The 12818-nt window shown below is 32.9% G+C and overlaps 1 protein-coding gene across 1 annotated transcript; it reads right to left on the reverse strand.

Annotated features, from left to right (window-relative positions):
* Nucleotides 1-11690: 11690 nt before the first annotated feature.
* LOC130805199 (putative invertase inhibitor) lies at nucleotides 11691-12612 on the reverse strand. Its single transcript, XM_057669863.1, has one exon. The coding sequence runs from the start codon at nucleotides 12467-12469 to the stop codon at nucleotides 11912-11914; it is 558 nt and encodes a 185-aa protein (XP_057525846.1). The 5' UTR covers nucleotides 12470-12612; the 3' UTR covers nucleotides 11691-11911.
* Between the last annotated feature and the right edge of the window lie 206 nt (nucleotides 12613-12818).

Genomic DNA, 12818 nt, shown 5'->3' on the forward strand with positions numbered 1-12818 from the left:
GACAATCACTATGATTAAAAAATTAGCTATGATAAACCTACAACCTTCAATAGGAAGGAAGAATTCTAGAATTGGAGAAATAGCTGAGAGAATTTGATAGAGTATTCGTTGTATTGTAGCGCTCTGAAGAGTTGAGGGTGAGTCAAGCTGCTTTCGACCTCATTAGGGATGCAGATTATTAGGGGGCTAATAACAAGGAAGAGTTTTTAGAAATAAGTAAAGGACTTCTTGTATGGGAAGAGTTTTAAGTAGGATTTATGAGAAAAGTTATACCCACCCCACGTTCGCAGGGATAAGTCCAATGAGTTTGCTTGTTTCGAGATGGGGAGTTTAATTGTAAATTAATATTACCCTAAAATGATTATTAATTGAAGTATTGTCCAGAAGATGTGCCAATGGAGTACAAGAAGATGCAACGGTTTCAACTAGGTTTGTCATACGAGATACAAAATCACATTGCAGGTAACACATATGATACTATGGAAAGGATGTATAAGATGGTCGCCCAAGTGGGAAATTTCCTTAGTAAAGAGATAAAAAGGGGAGAAGATGGTGGCAAGGGAGAAAAGGAAGGAGGTAATGAGTTCACCTACTATTCCTGCATCAAACTTCAATCAATGTGACAAGTTATATAAAGACGTACCCCTGAAAATGGGAGAAGTTGTTTTCCCTAGTGACCTATATGTGTTACACATAGAGGGCTTACATGTAATTTGGGAATTGACTGCTTAGGAAGATATAAAGCTACAATTGAATGTAGGGAGTAGAGAGTATTGTTGAAAGGACCATTCGAGGAGAATGTGAGATATAGGAAGTGCCTCAAGGGGCATGGATCGAACCCAGTGTCAACTTTAGAGTTACAAAAGTTGGTTAGGCAAGAGCATCCATTGTATTTGTGTTATATCATCCAAGAGGAGAAGAAGGAGCTAAACCCTAATGATATTGATGTCGTGGGTGAATTTCTAGACGTGTTCCTTAAAGAAATTCGATATGCCACCTCAAAAGGGAATCAATTTCACGATTGACTTGGTGCCAGGCTAGAGACCATTTTCTAAGGTTTTGTATCATATGACTCCAAAGGAAGGTGGAAGAACTAAAGTAGCAGCTGGAAGAACTGTTGGACAAGGGCTATATACGCCCAAGTGTATCACTGTTTGAGAATGTGTTTTGGTTATATGGAGTCAAATAAAGTAACCGTCAAGAACAATTTCCTTTTGCCCCGAATTGACGATTTATTCGACCAATTAAGGGGAGCTAGGATCTTTTCGAAGATTAACTTGAGGTCAGATTACCATTAGTTGAGAATCTCGAATGGAGACATCCATAAAACGGCTTGTATGCACTAGCGGAAAATACTTCATATGATGCGTCACATATGTTGCGGTTCTTGCAAAGACGCAGCATATAATAGATTGAAAAACGAGGGAAAAACATAAGGGGTATATGCTGCGGTTCCAAGAAAATCGCAGCATGTAACACATTATATGCTGTGGTTTTTTTGGAACCGCAGCATATACCCCTTATTTTTTAAAAAAAAAATTTGCCTCTTTGTGTTACTATAAACTACTGTATGTTTATCCTAATACAAAAAAACCAGCTTTTTCTTCTTGTTCTGCGTATTGTTCTATAGCCTTCAAGTCTTCTTCTTCTTCTTTGAGTATAAACCCACAAAATTCCACCATTGTCTTTCCTCTACTGTCTGTGGTTCACCTTCTTCCCCCATTGTCTTCTTCATGTTCTACATTGTGTTCTGCCTGTGATACTTCTTCTTAAACCCACGAACATTTCAACCTAAACCCACAATTTTCGTTCTTTTTCTTCTTCTTTAACATTTGAAACCCACCATTGTTGCTTCCTTTAAAAACCCACGAAATTAGGGCTTAGTCGTGTTCTTCTTCAAGGTATAATTTTTTCAAGCTTAATTTAAGTTATTCAAGCTTCATTGTGTTTTAAGGATTTAGTTCTTTTTATACTAATTTTCATTTTGTTTTTCATTGTAGGTTGCATAATCAAATTTTAAAAACAACACTATTATATCTATTTACCAAGGTGTGTATTGCATATTTGAATGTGAACAATTTACTTATGTATGTACTTCTATATTTGAATGTGAATAATTTTGATTAAGAAGGATTTTTAGGGTAGATTAAATGTGAAAAATTTACTAATGTATGTAGTTGTATATTTGAATGTGAAAACGTCCTACCACATACCTCGGAGATAGAAATAGTACCAACAAATGCTCCATATTGTATATTGGTTCAAATAAGAGAAAAAGGACGAGGTCTTACGAAAAGCCTCAAAGTCATAAAACCTATACACTTGAACTACAATGCATTGGGTCAACCCTGTGGCAAATGGCGTAGGCAATATGGAAAACAAATCGGCATATGTATCCTTAAGATTTCCATATTGTACGCATGGAACGAGGTTCCAGAGAGTTTGAAGAACTCTCTATGGAATGATACTGTGGTAAACAACTTTACTATTTTTATTCATTTAATTTCATTTTAAAATTAATTTAATTGACTCTAACAAATATAATTTTTCTTTTGTAGAATCTTTTTCACATTGAGAACGATGAAGAGAAGAAGAATTTATTTCTTTTAGCTGTTGCTATAAGATTCAGAGATTTCAAATCCGAGCTAGTAACTGGTTGGATCACCAAGAAACGTGCTCGTAAGACCAAGACGGTCAAAACCGGAAATGAAGGTGGAAACGAAGGTGGAGACCTATCACCTTCAAAGATGCCCGATGAAATATGAGGTCATATATCGAAGAATGAATGGGAAGCGTTTGTTGCCAAAAAAACAACTCCTACCGAAGTTGTAGGTATTCCATTTTATTATAGCTTTTGATTTAATTTTACTTCTTTTGATTCAATCATTAAACTAATATATGGAATTTTATTTCTATTCCTTAATTAGAAAAAGCGTGGTAAAGCTTCTGAATCAGCAAGCAAAAGGAAGTTTTACCATCGCTTGGGCCCAAAAACGTACGATGCGGCCCGAAAAGAGGGAGTGGATGCGGGTTTATACCCCAATCAGAGTCCAACGACCTCATCTACAGCTACCTCTGCATCCGTGAATACTCCTGCTGGAGATCAGGTGCGAGGTTGGTACTGCGGACTTCATTCCCGAGATTCAAGTGGTAAATTTATCATTACTGATCCGAGAACGAAAAAGGTTGCTAATGTTGTGGTGAGTTTTGAAATTATCAATTATATGCTTGATTTGTTTTGCATATTTTGGCTTTGATTTACTTAAACTAGTTATTATATATGTCACTTTTTATATGAACAGATATGTTGAAAGAAAAAAGAAGCAACGGGGGAGTTCACCCCTAGAGGCAATGTTGATGCATTGCATATGGTCTTAAGGAAAGACCATAGAGGGCAGGTAGTTGGAATTGGAGGCATCTATGTGGGGTTAAAGAAGGCCTTCAGTAAAGAGTGTGTCGCTACTCAATCCATAACGATGCTACCTGAAGAAGTAGCGACCCTTAGAAGGGAAATTACGAAGGACATTCTGGACAAAGTTGCATTTGTTTTGCAGAAGATGGGAGCACCCATTTTAGACTTGGCAAATATGATTGTCGAGGATCAGCAAAGTCAACATGGGGATCCTAAGGCTTTGGTCGATCGAACACCCGAGCCCATTACCCCTGTTGCTCAAAATCCTATCCCGGAAACCGTGAACTCCGTTGCTCATAATCCGGAGCCAACACCCGAGCCTGTGGTAAAGATACATAGTTTTTAAATATGTAACCACCTATTAATTTAAATTTTTGCAACGTATTTTTTTTTTTATTATGATACTAAGTATACTAAACGACACCATTTTCAGGAGGCGACTCCTTGTTCTCTATTGCTGCCTCAGTTAGGTGTGGCCAGTGGTGGTGACTTAACTAAGTTTGCATATGGTGTGATACAGCCAACCAAAGAGGGCCAAACAGTGCATTACACACTTGCTATAGGTGGCAACAAAAGTCTGATCGTAGAAACTATTGTAAAGGGGTTTGAAGATTTCTCACTCCAGGTTCTAATGCCAGAGTGGAGCCTTGAGAAACTATCAGACGCCCAAGGTAATTTTGTCACGTGGCCATATGGCTGGGTCTAATTCACTACCAAGGTAATAATCATTTGTATCTTATTTATTTTAATTATTTTAAATGGATGCTTACACTAATTAAATAGTATAAATTCAAATAGCAAAAGAGTCGAAAGGGCTCTAAGAGAGAGATCGGTTCCTCATCAAAGGCTGGTTCAAAGTCGATGGCAACCAATCCAATTTTTACTGATGCGAAGTAAAAGATCTCTCTCAAGATTGAAAATGGCTGCACACATGTGCATCTCACATGTGTGAAGAGGACCCAATCATGCTACCCCTGCAGAAGAACCAATTCAGTTTTGCTAAAAACCCTTTTGTAATTATCGGTCCTAGTGATATTGGGCAATTTTTGAGAGGAGAAATGTTGAATGTAGCTCTTATCCATGTCTACATGAGGTGATGTTCATTATCATATAATTTAGGCTTTATTGTTTAATTGTTTTAATAATCAAATTAATGACAAAATTTTCTTATTCGTGAGTTTAGTACGGCTTACAAGGAGCTAAATTGTTGTGAACCTCCAATAAAAATTGGATGGTTTTATCCTGAAATGATTTAGGGTATTAGATGCGTAAATGTGCCAGATGACGTCAAAGCATACATTGAGACTGCTTTGAAAAATTCACTTGCATCTAAACACACGTTTATTTTGGCTCCATATGGGGAGGAGTAGATTTTATTTTTGAAATTGAACTTATTTTTTTATTTTTATCTAAGTTCACATATTCTCTAATTCGTTGATTTTAAATTTGCGTTTGTAGTTTGCATTGGATACTTTTGGTCATATGTCCTTTGACTAATACCGTGCATGTCTTCGACTCGTTACATAAAGATCAAAGCCCGCCTCGCAACACAATATTCAAAGCCTTTTTGAATGCATAATTTTATATATTTTACCAATTTCATTTAAGTGTTATATATATAGAAATAATATTACATTAATATTATTACAAGCATTGATATAAAAATAGTTATAATTTTCCCATGTGTTTCAGCACAATGAAGAAATTGCGTCTAAAAATGGGATCTAGTTCGGGAGCCACATATCCGAAATGGAAAACAGTAAAGGTAGACAATACTATTCGAAATACGTTTCATTTAAGCGTTTTTGGCACTTTCTTGCATAAAGTAGTTCAAACTTGGTTTGTTTTGCATGAAACTTGGCACACAACACTATTTGGTATATATTATTGTGTTGAAATGGTTAGAATCAAAAACAATAGTCATATGCTTGAAATTACGTGCTAAGTTGCGTTTTTGAGGTTTTTTAAGCGCTTTTGGCACTTTCTCGCATAAAGTGGTTCAAACTTGGTTTGTTTGCCACGAAATTTTGCACAAAATACTATTTGGTATATATTATTGAGTTGAAATGGTTGAAATCGAAAAAAATAGTCGTATGCTTGAAATTACGTGCTAAGTTGCGTTTTTAAGGGTTTTTAAGCATTTTTGTCACTTTCTCGCATAAAGTGGTTCAAACATGGTTTATTTGCCACGATACTTGGCACACAACACTATTTGGTTTATATTATTGTATGGAAATGGTTAGAATCCAAAACCATACTCATATGCTTAAAATTACGTGCTAAGTTGCGTTTTAGAGGTTTTTTAAGCATTTTTGGCAGTAACATCTATTTTCTCTTAGTGCTTTCGACAAAATAATGGCATTGATTGCGGCTACTACACTCTCAAAAATATGGACGATCTCTTACAAGTTTGAAGAACGTTGGAGTCGAAAATATTGATGCAGTATGTATATGTTATGTTCTTAAATTATAATATCATATATTTAATATTGGTAAAATCTAATGTATAAGTATTATATAAACTTTTTTAATTATTTCATATAATATTAGGTTTTATACGGCACTCCAAAGGAAACAAGAACTTTAACAGATGAGGAAATGCGCGAAATGAAAGACAAGGTGGCCATGTATCTCTCTAATTTATGTGTTTGGTAGTGTAATTAGTTTTGATTTTGGACTTATATATATATATATATATATATATATATATATATATATATGTATATATATATATATATATATATATATGTATATATATATATATATATATGTATATATATATATATATATATATATATATATATATATATATATATATATATATATATATATATATATATATATATATATATATATATATATATGTATATATATATATATATATATATATATATATATATATATATATATATATATATATATATATATATATATATATGTATATATATATATATATATGTATATATATATATATATGTATATATATATATATATATATGTATATATATATATATATGTATATATATATATATATATATGTATATATATATATATATATATATATATATATATATATATGTATATATATATATATATATATATATATATATATATATATATATATATATATATATATATATATATATATATATATATATATATATATATATATATGTATATATATATGTATATATATATATATATATGTATATACATATGTATATATATATATATATGTATATATATATATGTATATACATATGTATATATATATATATATGTATATATATATATATATATATATATATATATATATATATATATATATATATATATATATATATATATATATATATATATATATATATGGTCACGTTCAGGTGCAAACCACGGTTATATGCGAACCGTGAGAACCAAAAAATGTGTTACCTTTTTACAGAAAAGGTGCTACTTTTGCACAATAACTTTGTTACTTTTTGATTTTAAAAAAATCTGGTACTTTTTACTAAAAAAGTGTAACAGTCAGAAAAAAAACATAAATGCAAAGTAACACGTTTTTCTGGAAAAGTAACACCTTTTTATATAAAAAGTAACATTTTTTTATGGTTCGCACGATTCTCATATAAGGATAGTTTTCACTTGAACTTCTTCCTATATATATATATATATATATATATATATATATATATATATATATATATATATATATATATATGTATATATATATATATATGTATATGTATATATATATATATATATATATATATATATATATATATATATATATATATATATATATATATATATATGTATATGTATATATATATATATATATATGTATATATATATATATATATATATATATATATATATATATATATATATATATATATATATATATATATATATAGTTAAATTATTATTTGATTTTAATATATGTATACTTTTGCCGTTGTGTATATATATATATATATGTATTATTTATGATATATATTATATATATATTTTTATTTTAATGATCGAGTGTATATTAGTGACGAATTTATGGTGATTATTTGTTGGTTGTAACTGTGTACATTAGAAATTAATTAGCATTGGATTATTAATAAAACAAAAAAAACCAAAAAAAAAAATCACTATATGCTGCGATTCTGGGAAAATCGCAGAATATAGTGTGTTTTTTTAATTTAAAAAACACACACTATATGTTGCGGTTCCCCTAGAACCGCAGCATATAGTGTGTTTTTGTGCTGCGGTTTTAAACTGCAACATTTAAAAAAGTGTATATGCTACTATCACTGATGCTTGGGGTCGAAACCGCAGCGTATGGTGGCCAAAAAACCGCAGCATTTGAGGTTTTTTCCACTAGTGTTGACACGATACAAACACTTTGAGTTCACTGTGATGCCTTTTGGGTTTACAAATACCCCGGTCGCTATTATGTGTTTGATGAATCAATTGTTTAGTGGTTGCCTAGATAAGTTTGTAGTGGTGTTTATGGACGACAATTGGTTTATTCTAAAGATCCATATGATCATGTGGGACATTTATGTTTGATTCTACAAACTCCTCACAAACACAAGCTGTAGGCAAAATTGTTAAAGTGTGAGTTCTGGTTGGAGAAAGTGTCATTTTGGTACATTTCGTTTCTAAAGAGGGTGTTTTCTGTAGATGCGAAAAAAATAGAGGTGGTGCAGAGTTGGACTTCACCAAAGAACGTTAAAAAAGTAAGAAGTTTCTTTGTCTTAGCTGGATACTATCGTCAATTTATTAAGGATTTTTCTTATATTGCTCAACTAATGACTTATCTAATGAAGAAGGAGAAGAAATTGGAGTGGTATGATGAGTGTGAACAAGCCTTTATGACTTTGAAGGAGAGGATAGCTGCGGCCATGTTCTTACTCTACCTGAGCCTTAGTTAGATTATTCGGTTTACAACGATGTGTTAAAGAAGGATTTGGTAATTGTTCTTATGCAAGACCGCAAGGTAATCGCGTATGCTTCACGACAATTGAAGATGCACAAGGTTAACTATACTACTCACGATTTAGAGTTGGTTGCTATTGTTTTCGATCTCATGTTATAGCGACATTATGTTTGGAGGCAAGTGTAGAATTAACACCGATCATCGGAGTTTCAAATATCTCTACGCCCAGAGTGACTTAAATATGTGGCGACGTCGGTGGCTGGAGTTGATAAACTGATTATGATCTTGAGTTTGTGTACCATAAGGGGCGAGCTAATTTGGGTGCTTACGCTTTAAGCAAAAATCCTTGTCATATCTTGGCTGCTTTGAGTGGGATTGAGAAGCTGAATCACAATTTTGCTAAGTTAAATTTGGAGATCATTTGGGAAGGTGAATTGCAACATTGTTTGGGCGCTTTGGCTATGCAAACCTCATTTTCGAAGAAATCCTGAGTTCATAAGAAAAGGAACCCAAACTGGTGAAGGTAAAAGAGCAGACTCGTGAGGGAAAAGCTAAGGGATTCTTTGTTCATGAGGATGGAGGTTTAAGGTTCAAGGGCCGGTGGTATTTGCTGATAGGGAATCAACTTTGAAGGAGCACATTTTGGATGAAGCTCATAGTTTGAAGTTTTCTATTGACCCAGGGGGCGATAAAATGTATTAAGATCTCAAGCTTATGTATTGGTGGTCGAGAATGAAGAAGGACATCGCGGAGTATGTTTCGCGTTGTTTAACCTGTCAAATGGTTAAAATTGAACAGAAACAACCTGGCGGTTTGCTTCAAACTTTGGAGATTCCAGTGTGGAAGGGGGATGAAATATCGATGGATTTCATGGTGAGGTTGCCTCGAACGAAGTCGAGAAATAATACCTTATGGGTTATAGTGGATCGGTTGACAAGGTCTGCACTTTTCATCTCTATGAACTGTGGTTGGGAGATGGAACAGTTGACTCATGCTTATATCAAGTATGTTTTACGGTTTGATGGGGTACCTCATAAAATTGTCTGGTCAAAAAACTCGTGATCTGTCATATTCTGGAAGACGTTACAACAAGTTATGGGACTACATTTTTGTATAGTACGTCGTTTCAGTCGCACACGGATAGACAAACGGAGAGGAAAAAATCAGATTTTATAAGATATGTTAGGCGCTATTGCCATGGAGTGACAAGGGTTGTAGGATGACAATTTGGATCTCGTAGAGTTTTCTTATAACAATAGTTACCAGGCGACGATTCAAATGGCTCCTTTTGAAGCGTTGTATGGGCGTCTTTGCCGTAGTCCGGTGTATTGGGCTGGTTTCACTAAAGCTACTACTTTGGGACCAAATTTGTTACTCCAAATGACGGAATAATGAAACTGATTAGGGATAGAATGAAGGCAACTCAGGCCCATCAGAAATCTTTTGCTGATTTGAGGAAGACACTGCTGAGATCCTTAGAAAAGCTAGGAGAAGAAAGGGAAAACAAGACTGAAGGAGATCAATCGTGGCTCAAAGAAAGTGAAGGTATGGTTCTTATACTTGCTGTATGAACACTACTTTCTCCTTGCTTATTGATGACATCAAAGTGTGTTCTTTCACGTTTATAAACTAAAGAAAGTAAAATTATATGCTGTGCTCACCACCTTAATGGAAAATTATACTATATTGTAATCTATTGAAAAAGAGGTCACTCTTTGATAATGAGTTTTATATTTTGTCTAGATATATAGCGTGGTGTATGTTTGAACAAAGCGTAGAATTGTTTTTAGTTGGACATGTTCAGATGCGTACAATTTCCTATTTCTTATAGCTATCAATGGTTTGAGTCTTTGACACCTTGAAAGAATGAAAAAGAAACTCTGTTAATTTGTTTTGAGCATTGTGCATAGAGACTGGCACAAGTGGGAACTGATCTACATTTTAATTATTAATGAGTAATTACATTTATCGTTGTTTATTACTCCCTCCGAACCAATTTAGTTGTCTCATTTCCTTATTTGGCAAAGTCTTTTTAGTTGTCCCATTTCTATTTTTGTCAATCTTTTTTTACCTAAATATCCTTAGTTCACACAGGTAATTACGAATATACCCCCATATACCTTACTTATCCAACTACCCTTCACTACTTACCCTTCACTACTTACCCTATATTACTTATCCTTTTTAATAGACCCAACACCATCTTTAATAATCGAGCTCAAGCAAATGGGACATATAAATTGGTTCGGAGGGAGTATTAAATATTTACTTGTCCTGTGGATATTGAACATAACCATAGGGAAACCTATTCTGACTACCGGCGCACCATCCACATTATCCGCAAAAGTGTTTTTGCTACACTGCAACATTCACTAAGATTTTGCACTTGGCTTGTTAGTACAGACTGGACATTTAAATTTTGTCAAGTTTAACTTGGTGGCTTTATATAATCTAAGGATAAAACATTAGTCCTACTTCCAAGTGAATCAAACATACTTGGACTTGTAGAAAACAATGAGTTAGAATACCAATTGCAAGTTTTACTCAGCGAGATAAAGTGGGGATCCCATATACGGTAAGTGGCCTATGAACTAAAGTTTATACAATCAGGCCCCTCGAGCTATCATATAACAATTTATTTACAAAGTCAAGATATGACAATTATTGCTAAGCAATCAGCATCTATTGTTTGACGCATAAATGGAATTTGAAACTTTAAGAGGCGAACATATATTCTTAAAAATTCATTTATTTCTTTTTATTGAAGTGCTTCAACAAATTACCGACTAATTCATCTTGCATACTTAAGCAAGCTAGCATCTTTTTATGTCCTTTTGTTGAGTTTTTATTTTAGTTTGAGTAGATCTCGTTTTAGCTGTGAAGGGCCCCAACTTTAGAAATTCATGAAAAAATAAACAAGGCCTCTTGAGGGTTACTCTGCCTCACTCATCTTATAAGGGCAATTCACAAGCATCGGATCCACCTATTAGCAATAAAAATAGTTTCCTTCCGCAACGATTTTCTGCATGCTTTTGGCATGTTATCATCAAATCTGAAAGTATTTCTTGGGGGCGGTCCACAACTAGTAATAAGAAATGTGGTGATTGTCAATTGGTTTGAGATAATCGACAATTAAATATATAGCCACTATTTTTTTTGTCCAATTTATTATAACATTTACGTTAAAAACTTTTAATACCGAATTTGAAATATGGCAAATTAAGGATAGAGAGATAAATTATATTACAAACTCTTATGAGAGACAGTCTCTTTAATATACTATCTCTAATTGGGTTGATCCATTATAAATTTTTTAAAATATTATAAGTAGGCATTAAGAATGTGTAAATAGACATTTAAAATATTGAAAGTAGACATCAAAGATACGATAAGTAATCATTAAAGATAGTGTAAGTAGGCATTAAGAATACGATAAATAAGCATTAATCTTTAATGGGTCGACTTGAGATACGTCTCTCAAAGAGACGGTCTCACAACAAACTAGCTAAAAACATATATGTAAGAATGGAATGATTATTCTAAAGAAAACTTCAATATTTTCAAACATATTATTAATGAGTATGTTGCTGCACCATATGCACAATTGACAGAGTTACGGCCCCTAATCCAGTTACAAAATCGTTCTGCTTTGTTAAAACAGAAGGAATTCCAACATCTTTGAACCCTTCCTCACAACTATCTGCATCCGTCATAACACCACTCACCTTCGTATAAACATCATCAAATCGTTTCTTTGAATAATCTATTACAATTTCATTTATTTCATCGATTGAATCGGTGAACAATTCCGAGCAATCTTCCAAAGCCGCTTTTTCTTTATTACTCGTCGTTTTATCTCCAATCAGACGATTTATCAGAGAAAGAGTATTGGTTGCGTTGTTTTTGACCAAATTGATGGAGATTAGCCCTAAATCTGTGAGACTCGCACTTTGGCTTTTGGGGTCTGAATTTAGGGCTTGCAAACAAAAGGTGTAATTGATTTTCGGGTCCATTTTTGCTGCATTTGTACATGTTTGCTTTGTGATATATTCGTTTGGCATCACAATTGCGAAAATGGAGAGGGTGTGGGAGAGAATGAGAACGAACGAAAATAAAAGGGAAATCATCATGGTTAATGCAATTTTTTGAATTAAATATGGTTTTACCTAAATGATATTTCTTTGAATTAATTTGTTATTTGTGGTAACATAGATTTATAGCAAATGAGGGAGAGGAAGAATTATTATTATTATAGAGATAAAATCATGGATATTATGTTCATTGTATTTTCGTGCTTTATTGCTTCCGTTCATATCTTTGAAGATTTTCTTACAACAATTCATGGAAGTATTTACTAAATTAGGGTTGATCATGATCCTTTATCAATAGCAATTATCTTGATTTTCAAAATTTGTTTTTTCATTAAAATTACATTTTAAAGAGTACGGGCGTAAGTTTGGTTTTTGGTTTGGATTCGAT

This window comes from Amaranthus tricolor, chromosome 2, assembly GCF_026212465.1.
Source record: "Amaranthus tricolor cultivar Red isolate AtriRed21 chromosome 2, ASM2621246v1, whole genome shotgun sequence".
NCBI lineage: Eukaryota > Viridiplantae > Streptophyta > Magnoliopsida > Caryophyllales > Amaranthaceae > Amaranthus > Amaranthus tricolor.

What these genes read in the sequence shown, in the direction of transcription:
- LOC130805199 (XM_057669863.1), bottom strand. Translation starts at nt 12,469, where the DNA reads ATGATGATTTCCCTTTTATTTTCGTTCGTTCTCATTCTCTCCCACACC.